Below are 20,426 nucleotides of genomic sequence, written 5' to 3'. Positions count from 1 at the left end.
TCAACACTGATGTTGGCCCCTGATCAAACCCCTGTTGACCTTTCGTCATAGTTTTCCACCGTTTACTATTTAGAAGCGTTCAAAGGTTTATCGAATTTTAAGTCACTATCGTTATTTTTCGTCAATTTCAATCTATTCCGACGTCCGTAAGCCATACCACTACTACCATTCGAACCACCATGCAATTCTAATCAAAACCCAACCATTCGACGATAAGATGATGGTCGAAGATGATCAACGAATGTTGATAATGAGATTGAAATGAGAAATTTAATTTTTTTAGGGTTTTTTTATAATTTCAGTAAAAAAAATTGAGTTTTTTATAAATAAATTAAGTTTTTTTTAAATTTTATTCTCTTTTTAAAAAATAATATTTTTATTATTAAAAAATTAAAATTTTAAAAAATAATGATAGACACTTAAAAACACAAATGGAAAAACGTTATACGCATATTTTTAACGAAAAATTCTTTAGGCACTAAAAGTTTTTCAAGGCACCTTTGGCTTAATACACTTTTAGGCACTTAAATTATACATCAAATTAACTTAAAATATTTTTAAAAAAAAATTATATGTGTGACACGTGTCAAATAACAGTTAAATTTAACGGTCATTATGGCCCAGCCAAATAAAAGTGTAACGTTGGAAACGTTAGACACCTAATTTTACGAAAAAAATCTTTAGATACCAAAAATTAATTTAAGGTATAATTTAAATACCTAAAAGTGTATTAAGCCTTTTATTTACTTGTAGGGGAGCATCAATGTGAAGAGCAACATGTATTGTATTCGATGAGTTTGTTAGGTATGACTTATATACTTATCGTTCCCGCAGACGTATATATCCTGTTGAATCTCGTTAAATCATGTATTTTTTATTTTCTTTACTGTTCGTTATTTCCTGTATTACTTATCCTGATTTTCCAATACTGAAGTTTAAATCCAAAACTTATACATTACTATTCAGTTGGATAAATTTGATTTATAGATTTTGAAGGACATTATAGTACACAACTTCCAGCTTTAATTGAGGTCGAAAAAATGAAAATCGTTTTGCCTTTTTTTTTACTGAACCAAATATCAAGCAAGATTTTAGTAATTCAAAGTCTTTTATCAACTCCATATACAAGAAATGGTAATTTAAATATCGAAGTTTAGTTGATCGATTGAAACAAATATAGTAATCAAATTTTTAGTTTCAGTCAAAAATAAAGTCATGCGTCCGTCCCTGGTTACTACCGCTATTAATAATGTCAATCCAAGCTTACTATGATGACACAATGTTAATTTGTTAATGACGGGAGTTTAAAACATAATCAAAATGTGATGTTAGGTATAATTTTGAAAAAAAATAATAATTAAGTGAGCAAAACAAAACCAAAATGATAGTGGATAACTAAATACGTAGTTTTCCCCAAATGAAATTATGGGCTGCCATAAAAACTCAAATATATATAATTCACTTGGATTATAAAACTAATTTTACCGAAACTTACAACACATTTTAACCTTTTCTCATATTATCCTTTACTGAAATTAAGAATTAAACTGAAAAAATCTTCAAACTATGTTTTCTCTCTTTAAATCCTTAAATTATTTGATCAAAATAAATTCTTAAATATAATATATAATCACTTTAAGTCCAACCATTATTTGTCAAGAAAATTATTTTGGCTGATGAAATATTGGCATGACTTACAAAATTAAATATTCCTTTTAATTAAAAAAATTCAATACTTAAAATAAAAGAAAACATAATTTAAATATTTATTAAGACTGAAAATAGTTTAGGGAGAGTAAAAAATATAATTTAGAGATTTCTTTTTAGTTTAAGCCCTGTAACTAATTATGTAATGAGAGATTTTTTTTTAAATAATGAGAATATTTCATTAATTGAAACTAGTATCAACAAACGTCTTGTCAAATACAAATTGAATAAATACAGTCGTGACTATAAAAAATAAAATATAATAATAATTACTTAGAGATAGCCTGATATATATAAAATTATTAATAAGTGAAGCAACAACGTATATAAACTAAAACACGGCTTCGAACATTAAACATGAAGTAGAGAAACTTGAAAAAGAACCAAAATGACTTACGAAAAAAACATCTCCCCTTAACAATAATCTCATCCAACATATATATACGATAACTAACAGAACATCTTGTATAAACGACCAAAAAAACCAGATATCGAGAAAACTATTAACTATGTATGCAAAAAATTAAAAGATCAATAAAAATCTGTATCGAGAATTTAAAAATATCGGCAGACATGATATCTAAAAAAAAAAAGCCAAGAAAAGTTATAATTATAAAGACTACCGCCGCTACCATAAAAGAAGAGATATTAAAAATCACTTTACAACTGTTCCGCGGAGAATTTTGTAACTTCCGCAGAGAAATTATTCTATCCTTAGAGAAATTTTCCGTATATATGTAAATAGACGTTTCTTCGCCTCTTCTTCACGTTCCCATTCGTCTCCGGTGCTCGAGCTTGCTCTACACTACGAACCAGACCCGAGCCATAAATTTCTGTCAAGCCCTCTTTTTTTTTCTTCTTATGAATTTGATTTATTTAGCTGAGCTCATCTGATTGGTAATTGAATAACATTTGATCTTTGATTATGCGATTCTTTAGAAGAATAGCGGGGCTTCTGGGGCTTGCCGGAGACGGTGGCCAGGAAGTGAAAGACAAAGAAAACGACCCTAGCAACGATAATAACAATAACGAAACGCCCAATCCTGTCCTGTCCTCCTCCCCTGCAATTCTTGTGACGGTGGTGTCCAGGTCCATCTCAATTTCTTTAATGTATCTTCAATGTCTTGTTTCACAAGTTTTAAGATATGCCTTCTTCATGTATTGTCAATTGTTATAATGTTGAATGTGGTTACTTTTTGCTATGATTTGACTTCTGGGTAATAGAATTAGAACTCATTAAGGTGATTTTATGCGTAAGTGATTGGTTATTAGTTTGGAATCAAGACAAGAAAGCACAAATCAATGAACTTATATAGGGAAGAATTAACTATGAGTTTTGAAATTTGGTTGTAAATAGCTTAAGGTTAGCTGACATTTAAAGTTTTACAATAATCTTTCTTCCTTGGTATATTGGGTGTATTGATTTTTTTTTCTTTTTCTTTGGACCTATGTGCTAGAGGGCATTTCTCAGACATCTTCTTCCTGACTAAGCACGTACAATAATGTGCTGAAATTGAACATAAAGTGGACTCTGAAAATGTTCTATTAGATCCCCAATCTCGGATTTATCTGCAAACCTAGATCGTGTTTTAGTTACATTGTGTAATCCTCTCTTCTAATGATCTGTTCTCGACATTCATTGATGCTACTTCCCTGAATTAAACTTCTGCTTCTGTTCAAATTGTTCGCTGCTGATATTATATGTGGTCTATAAGTTATCAAGCTTCCTATGTTAACTGGCATGCATGTTTTCTGTTGTGAGTTATGATGGGGTTAAGTTTTAAGTTAACTGTTTATTTAAAGTAGGCTGTGAGAGTCACGGTCATTCTAGGTCCAAGTTAGTTATCCGTGTTCTTCACATTATTATTTCTTATGCTCATGGAAAATATGCAAGGATAGATAAGATCCAGATGTAGTTGATGGTTTGATGCTTATTGCATGAAATGCATTCTTGTTTATGTTAAATTTAGGTTTAATGCATGGAACTCGTTACTTTTGTTTAACTTGCATTCTTACTATCGATCCTTTTTAAATTCATCCTTTTCCATCTCCTTATTTCCTTAAAATAACTAAGCAATCATAGGGATGGATGCATTCTTTCTCTTTTTCTTTGAACTTCAGATCAATTCTTTTGTGTTTCCCTCATATTCCTGTAATAATTGATCAACTAAATAAATGTGGATGCTTCATCATATTGTTATCTTTTTTGGGTCTACGAAAAGAGATTATTATTGTTTTTGTTCCATTTTAGGATTGAAGGACTTTTGGCTCTTTTAGCTAGATGTATTATAGCTATTACTCGAGAGAAAACTAACGTTACTACTTTGGAAGACCTTTCTGTTTGAGTCCATTAATGTCATCTGCCTAAACCATAATTGCTTAACATGAAAATACTAGAAGAGTTTGTGTATTACTGTATTTATACATAGTGGCATGTAAATGAGTTGCCTAAACCATAATTGCTTAACATGAAAATACTTGAATTTGTGGCATGTTAAGCGCCGCCCTTTTTGCTATCTACACATATTTTACGTTATACATCTTTCATTAAATTTGTTTCAAGTAGCGATAAACATTTCGGATCTATTTTTGGATGCAGGGTCTAAAATGGTATGCAAAGCGTCTTAGGATGGACGAAGATGGAGATGTAGCAGATGAGTTCCTTGATGAAGTTTCGCCTGAAACATCAGCTTCAATTTATGCAGAAAATGAGCAGAAGCCATTCCCCAAGTTCCGAATGAAGTATAGTACAAGGCCAGCCAATTTGACGACACAAGTCATGTCACATGATGGTAAATGCAGCAGTGTGTAGAGCACCAAGGAAGATTACAGTGTTGGTATATTTTTTGTTTGGGCTTGCATCAAAAGCGTGCTACTAATCATCTTCCTTTGAATCTATTTTTCCCAAATGTTATGGTAACTATCTTCATTTCATTGTATCAGTATCGTGTACGAGAAGTAGATTTGAAAGAGGGTTTTGGTTTAGCAGTCGTTTGCTCCATCGATCAAGGCATATTCTGTATTAGTGGCTTGTTGAATGATCTAATATGGATTCTCTCATTATTGCCTTCGTTGTTTAATGGAAAAGTTTGTGACCATTTCAATGAGAAGAGGGGAAAAAACATTTGCATTATAAATAAACGTGGAAGACTACAAATGATAAGGATGGTAATACTTGTGAAGAACCCCTCCACGGCCATGTGTAGGGCCTTTGTCTCAACCCTTATGAATGCTTGTGAGGTGGAGGATGAGCCGTAAGATGATAGGGAGGAGCCGTGGTTTGTTCGGGTTGAAGTGCCGGGTCATGGTCAAGATCATAGCCATAGCCAGGGAGATATTGGGGTTGTTTAGGCGTCAACATCTCTTCCAAGTGCTTGACCTTATCCTGATGCTGTTCCATCATTGCTCGAGCTTCCTTGGCCTTTCTACGTTCATGAGCCAACTCCTTCTCATCTTCTGTCGTTGCCGTTGCTTTCTCCAACTGCGACAATTAAAATATGCATGTCACAACTTATTGTTCCTTTTAATAGTGAAAAAAATTACTGAAAGGGAAAGCTACCTTTTCTTCAACTTTAACTTTGCCGATGTTGACATGCTTCTTGGGGCTGCTGCTCATGTTGCTAATCTTCTCCTTTACTGCTTGCATTCTCTTTCTCGACGAGACTTTAGCTGCAAAACTGTAGTGATTGAAATCAAATGCAGTTCCTTTCTTTAATTTCAGCTACACTCTAATAACTAGCGTCGAACAAAACTCAATTCGAAAAATCGATTTTTTGATTGATTCGATAAAAACTCACTCAAAATGACTTCAAGTTATAATTTCATAAATTCGACTCGACTCAAAAAAATTTAAGTTCAAATCTAGTTATAAAATATAACTCGAAATTTTTAGTAACTAGTAGATGAATTTTCAAGTTTAAGACGAGTCTCTCAATTCTGTGTGGTATATGTATATTACATATGAAATAAAGATATATGTATAATATTTTTTTTATAAAAAATCACACATGGATGGATTGTTATATATATATATATATGTAGTGTATATAATTATAAAAACATTTAAATTAAAATCAAATAATATTATACTATTATAAATATGGATGATTAAATTTAAATACAAACTTGACTCGACTCGAAAAATTTCAAATCAATTACGAACTATAAAATATGACTCGTCAATTCAAATAACTCAAAATTTTTTTATTCAACTTATTCATTCAACGTTCACCCCCTGCTAATAACAGCAGCCTTCTTTATTCACATAAATGTTCAAGATGAGAAGTTATAGCCACGCATCAACCATGCATTGCAGTGCGGTGGTTTTGCTGCCACGTAGGAGCCCAGGTAGTAGAATAGAATTGTAATAAAAACAAAATAAAAATATATTAGATAAACATGACTGAGTAACAGCCTTGAGACGAGACCGACTTAATATGGTAGAATGGTATATAATGGTAAAATGATATATAAATTACTATTAAAATTATTTTGGATAATTAATCTCTTAAAAGTAAAATGTTGAAGCTTGTGATGCAATCCAGTGTTTTTATAGGATAGCCAATTCTCCTTGATTTTAAGAGATTGAGAGTGCATTTTCTTCGTTCTTGTCAGGATTTTATTTCCTTAAAAAACAGAGAGTTGAAAACAATTTCAGATGGAAGTTGGTGTGTGAAACGAGGTTGCAACGATTGTGAGAGTGATTGCTCTTGTTAGATTGGATAGACTTCAGCCATTGACAAGTATGCAGCAGAAAAGTAATCGGAGATAAGCTTCAATGCCACTCATACATGGCAAAGTAAAAGCAAATTTAAGTCTTTATCTTATCATAACATAATCCATTGTTCAACCTAAAAAGGTCCAACCACCTGCCAAAGCTGCTTATTCAGTAACATGCCACGCAGGCATAACGGAAAACAAAAAAGGATAATAGTAATGTGAAAAACCAAAGTTGTAACTTCTCAACTGTAAAGCTATTTCTAGCTGTTGAACATGTGTTCTGGTGCACTACTTGCTGATCCCTGCATCATCCAGTGAAAGACATTTCAAAAAGATGGTACTCTTTTAAGAGGAAGCGTGTATCCTTATGAATCAAAATAGTGTGAACTGATCCCAATCGATGTGACGAAACTGCAGGCTGCACATTTTACGGATCGCGCTCCATACTGGTACATTAGTAGCATCCTGAAGTTCCCACAATTTACATGTGCCCCCTGATTTGCTATCGAAAACGAAGGAAGCTTTTAATCGACAAGGTTTGCTTTGAGAGAGATAAGCATCGTAGTTACCTTCCAGGGCCAGATTGACAGTGTGGCAACATGAACATTGAACACTTGTGGCTCCCCGAATGTACATTAGTAATGTATGGCAACCTCCACAAACCATCTGGGCCATTTCTCTGCCTTCAATCATTTTCACCCAGTTTTTTCGTGTAACAGATAAGGGAATAACTTGAAACATATAAGCTAAAGATGTTATGAAAGTAAATAGCAGATGATATACCAGGAGGTGGCACAGCGTTTACTGCATTGCAAATAGCACAAAATACTGAGGTTGCTCCAACCGGATAGAGTAATAGATTTCGACATCCCGAACATACAAGCTGGCTTTGAGCACCTGCTGACATAGATTTAAATCTATTTTGCTTTGCCAAGCCTAATACTCCTATCTCTTTATTGGATGCAGCTAATCAAGTTTCTTAAGAAGGTTCTTCATTTGAGCAACTAAACAATAATACAATTCGAATTGTTTCAAGATAAATGTATTGCATAGCAGAACAAGATACCATTGCCAGGAGTAGTATATGAGCCTGGAGGAATTGGATATGGAGCAAGAGGAACTGGCATTGTAAAATTAGACACAAGTAAATTCTCCTTTCCAGGATCTAATGATTCACTGGCTTCAAAACAGATAGCACCAACCTTTTTTCCCATTCTTGCCATGTTCACAAAAAGTAAAAACAGTAAACTTAGGAACTGCAGACTGACAAAACTCATAACATGGCTAAAAGTTGTTATCAGAATGAACTACATAACATTTAATAGTGAAAGAGAAGAGGGAAAGAGAGTAAAAGAATTGTATAACTAAAAGTGCTTAATTTCCAATTTGGGAACTTTTCTTGTAGAACCGTATAAGATGGTGATAAATGGATGCATGCAAACAAAAACAGAAGCTAGTGGACACCTGATGAACAAAGAAATTCATTTGAACTTTAAGTATTACGAAGTGAGGCAAACACATACCAACCTATTCAATTTGCATATGAAGTGGAGACGCCGCGAGAGAGAGAGAGAGAGGGTTAAGTTTAGAATGGAAGAGAAAGTAGAAGTTGTTATAATGACTTTCTTTCTTTTACTATTTTCTTATCAGTTCATCTTAGGGACTAAATGTCAACCGAAAGCTTTCATTTTCTCCCTATGAAAAGATAGAGAGAGGGAGAAGAAGAAGAAGAAACTTAAAGTTTTCTCCTTTCTGTAAAATTAAGAAGTTGGTCTTGCCTTCTCGGTCCATTTTGGTGAAAAATACAACGCAAAATTTCACTGTTTTATGTTGGGTTAAAATCTATAACTAGAAGCGAATATAATTTATAATGTGATAATAATATATGATATAAAATTAAAGATTAATTATGTTACACATGTCACAAGGTATTAGAAGTATCATAAAAAAATATAAATATAAATATTATCAAGTTGTATTTATAATATGATAAGGAACAAAATTATAAATATATACAACAACTGATTTAATAACCGATTAAAAAATTTGATAAGTAACTGGATTCAATGTTATAGGAAAATGTTAAGATTATTTATTTAGTTTCTAATGATAATTGTAAACTCTTATTGTAATTTTAGATATATATTCACTTTTTAATAAGACTAATGACTTATATCCAAAAATAATAATAGTTAAATAAAGAGGTAACAAATAGATCAATTTGTTTTATTCCTAGAAAAATCCACCTATAATAACCCACACTAGACGACTTAAGTGAATCATTTTACATTTTCGAGTTTTCACCGATCTTTTCAGATTATGTAGAATCATATACTTAAAATTTACCTTTTATCGAAACTACGTCTTATTAGAAATTCACTTGGAATGATTTGAGAATCGATTACATGTGGGAAAGGATGAGCACCCCACATTACCTTTTTAGTGCCAATACGGTTACAAGTTGTCTTAATATAGAAAATTAAAGTTTAAACCAAAATTTAAAGAAAAGAATCAAATTATTTAGCTTTGAGTTTTGTTACTGTAAAATAAAATAAATTAGAGTTGTGAAAAATAAAAAATAGAAAAAATGAATGATAACGAGTTTAATGAGATTTGACATAGTAATTAATCTAAATGCCTAAAATTTAATTTAATTACAAATAATTAATAAAATAACTAAAAATTCGTAATAAATTAAAAATCTCGTATTCGAACCATATTAATTTTTTTGTCGTGTTGTCTTCGCGAAAAGAAATACATCTTGAGTTCTCGATGTCCGATTGAGGCGTCTCAAAATGCATTGAAAAACCAAGTGAAAATTTATCATAATTCAAGAAGACATCATGTCTTTTTTTTTTTGTTGCTCTTCAGTTCCATGGCTTTGCCCTGATTAATATGGATTGACCGGCTCGCACACTTAGCTTTGGAGGGTGAGTCTCTAAGAGGAGATTTTTTACATAACAATGGCTCGAACCTGAGACTTTTCTTAAGTGATATCAAACTACTTAATAATTAAATCAACCCCGTTGGTAAGAAGAAATCATGTCTTGAGAACACTCGAATCTTGCCTAAAAATTCATTTCAATTGAGATGATGTATCAACTTCAAAATCAATTTCAATAAAATATGTTTAAAACTTATGAACGATAGACCTGATAAAATTCGAGTATTACATTCTTGTATAAATATTTTATATTATTAATATATATGTGTATATTCTAAAAAATATTTGTGTACTTTTCCTTAAATATCAATCAACGTTTTTCTTGTGCTTAATCCCAACATTATCCGACACAAAATCAAAACTTGTGGAAAATAATCGAGCTTTGTCAGAAATTTCTTATGAAATTTCAATTTTTAAGACAAATTTAAAATTAATTAAACTAAATGTTAAAAATATGATTTTAATTTTATAAAATACAATACTGAATAGTTTTTTGTTAATATTTTCTAATTAAATATTTTGTTTATAATTATCTCAACCTATTTTAATTAATATAAAAGAATTATTATAAAAGTTTATAAAATATTGATATTGAAATTTATTTTAAAGTTAAATAAATAATAAACCAATGATAACAAATACAAAATACTAATAAAATAAATTTGCCAAACAAAAAAGGCTGGTGAAAAATTATGATTGTTTAAAATTCGATAATTGGAATAGTTTTTCTTAAAATCATAGTTGATCCTAATTTAATTTTAAAAGAGTTAGTTGCATCATATGGGCCCAATTTAGACCCTCAATTCAAATTAGTCCCTAAACTTTTAAACATTTTAGTTTCATCCTTAAATTATGACTATTATTCTAAATTAGTGCTCAAATTTTTGAAAATTTCATTTTCATCCCTAAATTATGATCTTCATCCTAAATTGGTCCCAAACTTTTTGAATATTTCAATTTTATCCTAAATTATTCATATATAATAATCACATCTCTTGTTAATAAAATGATTAGGCAAGTTATATCATTATATGTTTCAAAAAAAAATTAGGTTAAACTATGGTTGAAATGGATTGCATATTTGGATGAATTTGGGGATGAAATTGAAAGATCTAAAAGTTTAGGGACCAATTTAGAATGATATTCATAGATTGGGGATTGAATTTGAATGTTCAAAAGTTTAAGGGCTAATTTAGAATGAGAGTAATAGTTTAAGGATGAAATTAAAATGTTTAAAAGTTTTAGGATTAATTTGAAATGAGAGTCGTAATTTATGGACATATGATGAATTAACACGTTATAATAGCACGTTCTGAATATTACTTGGTTTCTTGGAAGACAAGATATCATATATCATCTAACATGTGTCGTATAATAAATAAAAAAAAATCTAATATCTGTCGTGATATTTGAATGGAAAAGTGACCAAAATTATGACTAAAATACTTGTTACGATCATAATATTATTATACATGATCACAAATTTAATAATATTAAATACTTGTTATGTCTTTAATCTTTTGGCCCAATATTCAGTTCTAGTTTCATCATCGTTGATATCCATGTCTTACATCAAAACATAGATATACCCAATGAAAGGTCAAATTCTTCTATTAGTCCATGTATTATTTATAAATTATAGGTTTAGTTTTTATATCTTGGTTTGAACAGTTTTAGCTTATGTATTTTTTTAGTTTTAAAATTTTGGTCTTGACTCAAATAATAATAATATTGGATGTATTAAGTCAAAATTTTCTATTACTCTCTATACGAAGTGTAAATTATAGATTGAGTTCAATTATCTTATTTGGTCGTTTTAAGTTCCAATAGTTTGTCTATGTTTCATTTGGATCGCAATTGGAATTTCAAAAAATTTAAAAGTATAAGGACTGAAACTGATTAAATTAGAGCATGAAGTTGAAATCTATGATTTATATATAATATAAGAACTAATGACAAAATTCAACCCTAGATGAGATTATGATGACTCATCTCTATTATCCACTGCATAATTTGTAGGCGTTTAATTCTTTGAATGTTAGCAGATGGAAGAAGTCAGCATGGGTGATGGCTGCCCTCAGTATGATCTCAAATATTTTGACATTATGTTTTGCCAAGGAAGACATTTATTTAATATATACATATAAGTGTTTTATTCATTTTAGCTTAATAAATAATTATAACCGGAAAGTATATGAAGAAATAAGTAATTAACTCAAGGTTTCTTTTTGCATGCAAATAAACAGAAAAAGGTTACATGTTTTAGATTTGCCTTGTTGTAAAAGCTACCCTACCTATGATCCTCTATCGAGTATGACAATTAATGTAAGCAAGAAGAAAGAAATGGGATTTTCCAGAAAATTCTGTGAGAACCTGCTGTTTGACACCAGATTCATTAATGCCCACTGATTTTGACATTCTCACATTTTGAAAAATCCCCTTTCTGAGAAAGATGATTCCTCAAGATATTTGATGCATCAATTATTGATCTGCATTCATATTGCTCTTGTCCTGGGATTTTTAATCTGATTTAACTTTTGATCAAGTTGTGATTAAGAGAAAGCAAAATGATATATTTAGGAATAAACCAATAGATAATCGAGGGTAGCCATTCCTTAAAAATTTTAGATTATCATATAAGTTTAACTTTTTCTTTTGTATTTTTCATTGATAATTTTATATTCGAAATCCTAGTATCTTTTGTATTTTTCATTTATACTTTTATATTCGAAATCCTAGTATCTTATCACTTCGGATTTCCCTAAAAGTTTAAAAATTCAACCCTTCCCAACAAAAAATCAGAGAATTTAGAATGGAAGAAGGCACATGGAACAACTAAACATGTTCTGACTAAATTCCATTCCACCTGTTCACACATGTTTTTTCGTGTCCAAGTTCCCAGCACTAGAAGCAAAATTTACACACAAAAAAGTAGAAGAGACGCCAAAAGATTTACATTTGTAAAGTTCTTCACTTGGGATTTGAAAATGAAAACAACCTGAAAGCAGTAAGGCTCAGGAAACACACATAATTTACACTGACTTACAACACATCTTGAAAACAGACCAAAACGTTTTGATCTATATACAGGATAACACATTTATAGTAGAACATTCACAGCTTACCCGTTCTCCGCATTCGCAGTTCGGAATGGCCAGCAAATCAAGCAGATCCTGAAGAATAAACTCTTCTCCTTCTTCGCCGGTGCCGACACGGTATCCCTCTTGGCCACCAGATTAGTCATGTATTCGACGACAGCCTAATGATGAACACACGAGTAAGTTAGTACCTCATAAGAACTAAACAGGGAAGATCCCCTGCAAGTTAATTTCGACATCAAACTAGCATTTACCTTGGCACCCAATTTGATTACTTCTCTTGGTGGAACTTCCAATGGAGTCTCATCGGCCCGAAAAACTCTCAATTTCGATAATAATCCAAAAGAATCTGGTAGAACTCTGATCTGGTCGTCACTTATATCCAACTCTTCAAGCATCTCAAGGTTTCCGATTGATCTCGGTAAGGCTCTTAAATCTGCAAAGTTCTTCCCCACATACAATTTTCTCAGATTTACTGCAAAACAGAGGTTCTCGGGAATGAATTCAATCTCGTTGAAGCTTACATCAAGCTCCTTTAAATTGGAAAGGTTGCCCATTGTTGTCGGCAACCCTTTGAGCCTGTTATAGTGTACAGTAAGAATCTCCAAGCATTGGAGCTTCCCGATCGCCTCGGGAAGAGCCTTTATCTGATTAAAATCTAATCTCAACTCTGATAAAGAAGAGCAATTTCCTATTGTGTAAGGAAGTTCTTCGAGCTCATTCGTTTCGACAATAAGTCTCTTCAAAGAGCTTAAATTTCCAATTGTCTCTGGCAAATGGGTGAACTCGTTAGAACTCAAATCTAGATTCATGAGGTTTGTCAAGTTCCCAAAAGTAGCAGGCAGTGACTTTAACCTGTTCGCACGGAGATCAAGCTCTATTAGATTGACAAGTTCCCCAACTGAATCAGGGAGGTTTATAAGTTGGTTCGAGTGAAGATCAAGCTTTGTCAAGGCCTGAAGGCCACCAATGGAGGGTGGGAGCGCCATAATACGGTTTTCAGATAAGTCCAATTCGCTTACATCCTTTAATTTCCCAATCGATACAGGAAGCCACTCAATCTGGTCCATCAACTTGCCCCTAAGATCAAGAACCACTCCTCCTGTTCTAGCAGTATTTTCGATAAGCGCTGCTGTCTTCATTAGGTTTAGTTTTTCACTGCTATTTTCACCTGCAAATACACCAAAAGCCTTCATTTAGGACTGCATTTTCCTAGCCTATCAATTATATCTACCTATTTTAATGATCTTTCCCTTTAAGAAATAAATCCCAGCTTTTCAATTCAACCAAAACAAAATATAACTTGAAAATGATCAGTCATCGCAACTCAACTCAGCTTAGGAAGAAAAACAATCATCATTTCTAAAATTAAAAAAATAAAGAAAATGCACCTACATATTTGACCTTTCTGATCTAAAGCTGGAATCCTTCAAATAAACTTATTTCATTTCACCATGAAACACTTAGGTTGAACAGTGAAAACCACCTACATAGGTTTAAACTATATCCTCAAATTGAATACATAATTCAGTGATAAAGTTGCAGAATTTCATGAGAAACTAAAGTTCCCCAAAAATTATAAGAAATTATGTGCTTTACCTGAAAAGAAAGAAGCCTTTGCAGAAGAAGTTCTAACCAAACCCCTAGCACCATCTTTATCCAATTCACCATCTTCCTTTCTCTTCACCAAACTGTCATCAGTAGTAACACTTTCTCCATCGAATTTGCTTACTTGTTCCCCGAAAGTAGTAATCTTTTCATCCTGGGCCTCCCCGGAAACCAGCGAAGAAGCCCTCTGAATCAACCCATCGAAGGTCTCAAACATCTTGTCAGCTTCAACCAAGTGAAGGGCCTCTTTCTTTTGCTCGTGGCTGTTAAACAACACCATAGTCTTTTTCACCTGTTTTAGGACGGAGAAGAGTTCCCCAGGGACATCTTCAGGGGGTTGTTCTTTCGAGATCTCTTCAAGCTTGATTTTTTCTTCGTTCTCGACAGTTTTGACGACGGACTTGGCTGCTTCCACCTCCCCGATTGAAGGCCTTGGCGGCAGGGATCTGTAAAGTCTCATGATCTCTTGTATTGTTTCTACAAAAGCAGGAGAGGGATCTTGCTTTGACCTCACCGCCATGGCCACGGTGCTGTTTTTGGTTTTGGACGAGAGAAAAAGGAAGACGATTGTTTTAGAAAGGTTTATCAAGTGTAGGCAAAGAGCCTTCGCTGTTCGTAATCAAACCGTAATTGGTTTAGACTCGGTTGTTTATAGGGTGAACTACTTATTTTGTCACCCACCTATTACTTAATATTTCTTACAGTCACTCAACTATTATATTTTTCAAAATTATATCCATTATTACGTGTTTGGTTCTGTTCTGGTCACTTATATGTCATCACAAGATAAAGCCAAATCAATATTAAAAAATAAGAAAAACGTTATGTCAGCATCACCTTTAATTTTTTATTTTGAGTGATCAAAATAGAATCCATATATAACATTAAGTATAATTATAAAAAAGTAATAGTTTAATGATCAAAATAAAAATTAAGTAATATGTAGATGATCAAATAGGTAGTTTACTCCTTTTTATAATACTCATGGACAAAAAGAGTTGCCTGCCATTTCTTTATGCTTTCCATCAAATTGTTTTTCAAATCATAGTACATACTTTTCATATTGGAATAATTACAGTAGACATCCCTCGAGTCCCACTCTAAATTACTAATTAAATTTGAACCTAAAAACTAAATTCTCATCCCAACCAAGTCGTTCCATCAGTCCATCGAACTGCAACTTAACGTCAGAGATGAAGCATAGGATTTAAATGATACAATAGTTTGAGGATTTAATTGGAATAGTCTGAAATTTAAGGTCAAGTTTAAAGCATGACCCATAATATAAGGAAATTTGGTGAATTAACCCAATTGTTTTCCTAATTATAAAATTATCCGTGGGGAAAATGTAAGCTGGGATACAAAATTCATTAATTATATATAACATATATATAACTATCCAGCTCAGTTGGAGAGTACAAGATTCTTAATCTTGAGGTCGTGGGATCGAGTCTCACGTAGGACATTTTATAATTCGAAGGTCTTCTACGAAAGTTACTCTCAACCTAATGTTGGGAACATTCTATTATCTTACCTCCCCTTATGCCATTAGATATAAAAACAAAGGACATTTATATGTGAATGAATTAACAATTTGAAGAGATGCCTGATTATTTTATGGATTAATAATATATCACATTGATTAAAATGTGAGTCATTTCAACCCTCGAATTTCTCAATTAAACTAATCTCGTCACCTACAATTATTTGCTAAGCCGTTAAATACGTGTTGGAGTAGAGCTCTTAAGTCGTTGTTGATGAAGTCAATGCATTAAGAGCAGGCAACCCAAGTAGAGCATAGTCGTCCAAGAAATATTAAAAATCTTTTTTTAAAAGATAATAAATTTATAATCGATTGACATTTCAACTCAATATTTTTATATAGGGTAAATTACACCAATGATCACTAATGTTTGAGTATATTTTTGTTTCTCCTATTGAAGTTTCAAAAGTAACAAATCGGTCACTAATATTATCAATTTGTAACAAAATGGTCACTAATGTTATCTATTTATAACATAATGGTCATTCTACCATCATCCCGTTAAATTGGTGATGTGACAATGTTAATAAAAGGATAATATTTCATATTACTCCTAAACTACGACTAAAACATCAAATAGGTATTTGAACAATGAATTTATATCTAATTTATCCCAAAAGCTTTCTAATTTTCATTTTTTTTTTCAAACACCCCATCCATCCATTATATTCGAACCACATTCCTTACAAAACGAAAAACACACTTAAACAAATTAGGAGCAAATCCCTTGGTATTTGTTTCAACCACACTTAAACAAAACATCTATATTTAGACTATAAGTGGCCTTATCTTTAGTTGCAAAAAAGAGTGAACCATTCTGTTATTTTTTGTTTCGTTATATATTTTAAACGACTAGTAACCCACGAGCCGAAAATCAAGTGCTAAAGAAAGAATAGAGCACACCAATATTTACTTTACTCCAACGCAACACTACAAGATAAGAATATTGCAGCTGAAGATTGATTTATACTTTTAGGTTTTGTTTAAGTGTGGTTGAAACAAATACAAAGAAAAGTGCACCTAATTGTTTATGTGTGATTTCCGTTTTGTAAGGAACGTGGTTCGAATATAGTGAATGTAATGAGGTGTTTAGAAAAAAATGAAAATTTGGAAACTTTTTACGGTAAATTAGATATAAAATCATTGTTCAATGAACAATTTGATATTTTAGCACTAGTTTAGGGGTAAAAATGAAATACTAACTTTTTTTAAGGTTGCCACATCATCAATTTAACGGAGATGACAGTAGAGTGACCATTTTATTACAAATAGATAACGTTAGTGACCATTTTATTACAAATCAATATCTTTAGTTATCGATTTATTACTTTTGAAATTTTAGTGGGGAAAACAAAACTCACTCAAACATTAGTGGCCATTGGTGTAGTTTACTCTTTTATATATTATTTCTATTATCATTATTTACTTATTATAAATATGAATGTAAATGAATCGAATTTGAACGAATATGTTTGTTTAATGTTCACAAACATATTTATTTAGCGTTCACGAATGTGGTCCTCAATATGTTTGTTCGACATTCACCAATATATTCGTTTAATATTCAAGAATATGTTCATCTATATGTTTAGAAATGGTGAAATCACGTCACAAGTCCTTAAACCCCTTGGGCTTCACAGTTAACTCCAATGTTTACCATTTGTTCAATTTATTCCCTATCTTCATCAATATTTAAAACGTAAAAGGTGTAGAAGGAAAAGGAGAATCCAATAAACGATTCGATAACAAGCTTACAAACAAGCCAATAAACGAGGTTTCAAATATTTGTGAATATAAGCAAATCGAGCACATATTCGTTGGTTTATTAAACGATTATAAAACTCTTGCTCATACATAAATAAATGTTATGCTAACAGTTTTCGAATAAATGAGAAGGTTAGAGGAAGTTGATTCAAGGATTCCATTGGTGATTTAAGCAAGGTAATGTATTATTAGTCTTTTGTTATATCATGACATTAATAAATGTGATAATTTAGGTGTAATTTATGACTTTTGAAATATATGGAGTGTTATGCGTCTTCTGTGGCTTGGATTATTGATTTGTTGTTAAACATAGGTTTTTATTATGCTAAATAAACCTATAGGAATAAACCATTGGATGTTACAAAGGATCACCTGCCATCCTATGTTTTTTAAGCAAACCTTTTAAGGAGAAGTGGCTGCTTTATTATGATATGAACAAAATTTGGAATAGCTTATTACTGTATTCGTAGACTGATTTTCGTTTACGATTTTAGATAAGTGATAAAAGTCTTCCCCCCAAAAAAAAGGACATAATAATAAAAAAAGGGCCCAACCGGGTTCGAACCGATGACCTCTTGATCTGCAGTCAAATGCTCTACCACTGAGCTATGGACCCCGATGTTTTCACGTGGTGAAAGGCTAAAACAAGACAAAATCAGAAAATCATTGGAACCCACACTACTGCTTTCGACCGACGCATCATGTTAAACAAACACAGACAAAACAAAACCCATATATTTTGCTTCTTTTTAATTCCCAAAGAACCAAAACTGTTAGCCCGTGAATGCATGCATCTGCCTTTGGTCCCATCAAGTTTGGCACTACCTCTTGTACTTTCATATGTATTAGGTTTTGTAGCAGCAAAATAGATCATTAGAGATCACAATACTAACATAACTAGAAGTCATTTAGTACAAATCTTCAATAGTGAAATATCTCGTGGATACAATACAAATTTCGCAAAGTTTGATCAAGTCAGCATTAACGGCGGCCAGAAGTGAAAAGTGGTGGCCTCTGCCTTGGATCTCATTCAGGCAAGCTTTTGTAACACCGGCAGCACCGTTCATCAGTCCCACCATGGAGTCGAGTGAGTCGGAGTTGAACTCGTTGTTAGCCGATGAAAGCTGCGACAAGGCCTCGTTGTTGCTGCTTTGACATATTTGGAGGCTGTGACGGTCCAAAGAGTTGGTGGCATTTTGAAGGAGGAGGGCTATGAGGGCTTGTGCGTGGGTGGCCTTGGTTTGAGCTGACCGTAATGCAGCATTTGCGAGGTCGCCGGCGAGGGCTTGCGGGCCACCTGCATTTGGGTCTGCAATAAGAGTCGTAACACAGAATACGGTGTCGGACGTGTGGTTGCACACCTGCTCGAGAAGCTCCGTGCCGTTGAGGACCCCCTTGGAGGGAGTGATGATGTCCATGAGCAAGATGAGTGGCCAGAGGTGAATGAGACCGGTACTGGGGGGTTGATATCTTTCCATTGCTATGTCTCTTTTGATTCAGATAATGAGCTTTTGGTCTGTAAATTGCTGAGTTCAACACTTATATATAGGGCTAATTGGGCTCAAAATTCAAGCTCCACTGCAACCCACTTCACAGAAAATGACCAATTGCCAGCCTAATAATGGTTTATTAGCTGCTTCAAACTAATAATACCACAGTCAAGAAATTGATTTATTAGAGATCTAACATATGTTCCAGAGATTAAAGATGTTTATATTATTGATTTTATGTGAATTTGAATATATAATTATCTCTTCACTTAATAAAAAATAATTTTAATATCTTTTAAAATAAGTTTAAAGATTCAATTGATATGTATAATTTTATTATTCTTTTTTTTACTAATTTTAAATAAATACAAAAAATATCGATAATTGCATGGAGCAACAAACAAAGTGGTAACTTCTTGGCGCGGAAACTTGACAGAGTTTTAATCAATCCTTTGTGGTTTGATTTTTCCCCTATCTTCTGTGGAATTTATGGCTCTGGACTCTTCTGATCATTGCATGGCTTTGGTGAACTTAAGTAAAGAGGTCCATGCAAATAGACCTAAACCTTTTAAATTCTTTAATTGTTGGATGCTCCATCCAAACTTTCTGGAAACTGTGAGCCATTCCTGGAATTTGGAGACTGAAGGTAATCCAACAAAGATCTTATTCACAAAGCTCAAGCGTCTGAAATCTAGTCTTAAAAAACTCAACAAAGACTATTTTAGTGACATTTCTTCCTAAGTCGCACAAAAGAGAGCTGAACTTGAACTACAGCAAATTCATACCTTAAGAGGTGATGGTCTCTTGGAGAAAGAACTTGAATTGCAGAGAGAATTCAACTCATTACAAGAAGTTGAATCGATGTTTTTTAAACAAAAAGCAAAGGTGCATTGGATTAATGAAGGTGATAGATGTACAAATTTTTTTCATTCGATCATTGCTTCCAAAACCAAAAGACAGACTATAAGAGTCTTGGTCAATCATCAAGGGGATAAACTTGAATCTTTTGAAGATATGTCGGGAGAAATTATTGATTACTTCAAAAATTTATGAGGATCTCCAGATCTTAATATCAAAGCTTGCCCTATCCTATTCTTAAAGATTTGGTTCACCCTATTACCTCCTCGGATGACAAAGAAATGCTTACTAAAGATGTTACCAATGAGGAGATAAAAGAAGCCATCTTCAGTCAAGGCAATGATAAGGCTTCGGGGCCCGACAATTATTCAGCTTTATTCTTCAAAAAAGCTTGGAATGTGGTTGGTAATGATGTTCTCAAGGCTGTTAAATATTTCTTTCAGGAATCTTTTATCTATCCAGCTTTCAATTCGACCACTATTGCTTTAATTCCGAAAATGCCAAATCCAAGTAAGGTTTCTGATTTCCGTCCAATATCATGCTCCTCAGTGATTTACAAAGCTATTACTAAAATCCTTGTCAATAGGATAACCCCTCTGCTTTCAGAGATTATAGTCTCTAATCAATCTGTTTTTGTTAAAGGAAGAAGTATTGTTGATAATACTCTCCTTGCTCAAGAAATTGTCAAAGGGTAT

General features: G+C 32.6%; 4 protein-coding genes, 1 long non-coding RNA gene and 1 other non-coding gene across 6 annotated transcripts; 1 reads left to right on the top strand and 5 right to left on the bottom strand.

Moving 5' to 3' along the window:
• Window positions 1-2,384: 2,384 nt before the first annotated feature.
• Window positions 2,385-4,821, top strand: LOC120199375. Its single transcript, XR_005523456.1, has 3 exons — window positions 2,385-2,796; window positions 4,307-4,544; window positions 4,651-4,821. It is a non-coding gene; the product is annotated as an uncharacterized LOC120199375 (long non-coding RNA).
• Window positions 4,822-4,930: 109 nt separating this feature from the next.
• Window positions 4,931-5,353, bottom strand: LOC120199415 (late embryogenesis abundant protein 6-like). Its single transcript, XM_039200504.1, has 2 exons — window positions 5,285-5,353; window positions 4,931-5,188 (listed from the first exon to the last, which is right to left on the bottom strand). The coding sequence occupies exons 1-2, from the start codon at window positions 5,351-5,353 to the stop codon at window positions 4,931-4,933; spliced, it is 327 nt and encodes a 108-aa protein (XP_039056435.1).
• A 1,438-nt stretch (window positions 5,354-6,791) lies between these two features.
• LOC120199414 (protein LOL1-like) lies at window positions 6,792-7,586 on the bottom strand. The gene is made up of 4 exons (XM_039200503.1): window positions 7,493-7,586; window positions 7,210-7,323; window positions 6,996-7,109; window positions 6,792-6,928 (listed from the first exon to the last, which is right to left on the bottom strand). The coding sequence occupies exons 1-4, from the start codon at window positions 7,551-7,553 to the stop codon at window positions 6,792-6,794; spliced, it is 426 nt and encodes a 141-aa protein (XP_039056434.1). The 5' UTR covers window positions 7,554-7,586.
• A 1,350-nt stretch (window positions 7,587-8,936) lies between these two features.
• Window positions 8,937-18,978, bottom strand: LOC120199489. Its single transcript, XM_039200545.1, has 2 exons — window positions 18,277-18,978; window positions 8,937-8,950 (listed from the first exon to the last, which is right to left on the bottom strand). The coding sequence occupies exon 1, from the start codon at window positions 18,859-18,861 to the stop codon at window positions 18,292-18,294; it is 570 nt and encodes a 189-aa protein (XP_039056476.1). The 5' UTR covers window positions 18,862-18,978; the 3' UTR covers window positions 8,937-8,950; window positions 18,277-18,291.
• Window positions 12,310-14,684, bottom strand: LOC120199488 (plant intracellular Ras-group-related LRR protein 5-like). Its single transcript, XM_039200544.1, has 3 exons — window positions 14,068-14,684; window positions 12,723-13,639; window positions 12,310-12,629 (listed from the first exon to the last, which is right to left on the bottom strand). Exons 1-3 carry the CDS (start codon window positions 14,594-14,596, stop codon window positions 12,492-12,494), a joined length of 1,584 nt encoding a protein of 527 aa, XP_039056475.1. The 5' UTR covers window positions 14,597-14,684; the 3' UTR covers window positions 12,310-12,491.
• TRNAC-GCA lies at window positions 17,928-17,999 on the bottom strand. Its single transcript has one exon. It is a non-coding gene; the product is annotated as a tRNA-Cys (tRNA).
• Window positions 18,979-20,426: the final 1,448 nt, after the last annotated feature.

The sequence above is a fragment of the Hibiscus syriacus genome, unplaced genomic scaffold (assembly GCF_006381635.1).
Source record: "Hibiscus syriacus cultivar Baekdansim isolate YM2019G1 unplaced genomic scaffold, ASM638163v2 tig00005459_pilon, whole genome shotgun sequence".
In the NCBI taxonomy this organism is placed as follows: Eukaryota; Viridiplantae; Streptophyta; class Magnoliopsida; order Malvales; family Malvaceae; genus Hibiscus; species Hibiscus syriacus.
This window is presented reverse-complemented; position numbering and strand designations above follow the sequence as displayed.

What these genes read in the sequence shown, in the direction of transcription:
- LOC120199415 (XM_039200504.1), bottom strand. Translation starts at nt 5,353, where the DNA reads ATGCAAGCAGTAAAGGAGAAGATTAGCAACATGAGCAGCAGCCCCAAG. An exon ending in AGCATGTCAACATCGGCAAA is followed by an intron (nt 5,189 to 5,284) that starts GTTAAAGTTGAA and finishes TAATTGTCGCAG; the next exon opens with TTGGAGAAAGCAACGGCAAC.
- LOC120199414 (XM_039200503.1), bottom strand. Translation starts at nt 7,553, where the DNA reads ATGCCAGTTCCTCTTGCTCCATATCCAATTCCTCCAGGCTCATATACT. An exon ending in ATATACTACTCCTGGCAATG is followed by an intron (nt 7,324 to 7,492) that starts GTATCTTGTTCT and finishes CTATGTCAGCAG; the next exon opens with GTGCTCAAAGCCAGCTTGTA. An exon ending in AAACGCTGTGCCACCTCCTG is followed by an intron (nt 7,110 to 7,209) that starts GTATATCATCTG and finishes AAATGATTGAAG; the next exon opens with GCAGAGAAATGGCCCAGATG.
- LOC120199488 (XM_039200544.1), bottom strand. Translation starts at nt 14,596, where the DNA reads ATGGCGGTGAGGTCAAAGCAAGATCCCTCTCCTGCTTTTGTAGAAACA. An exon ending in AAAGGCTTCTTTCTTTTCAG is followed by an intron (nt 13,640 to 14,067) that starts GTAAAGCACATA and finishes GTGTATTTGCAG; the next exon opens with GTGAAAATAGCAGTGAAAAA. An exon ending in TAATCAAATTGGGTGCCAAG is followed by an intron (nt 12,630 to 12,722) that starts GTAAATGCTAGT and finishes GTTCATCATTAG; the next exon opens with GCTGTCGTCGAATACATGAC.
- LOC120199489 (XM_039200545.1), bottom strand. Translation starts at nt 18,861, where the DNA reads ATGGAAAGATATCAACCCCCCAGTACCGGTCTCATTCACCTCTGGCCA.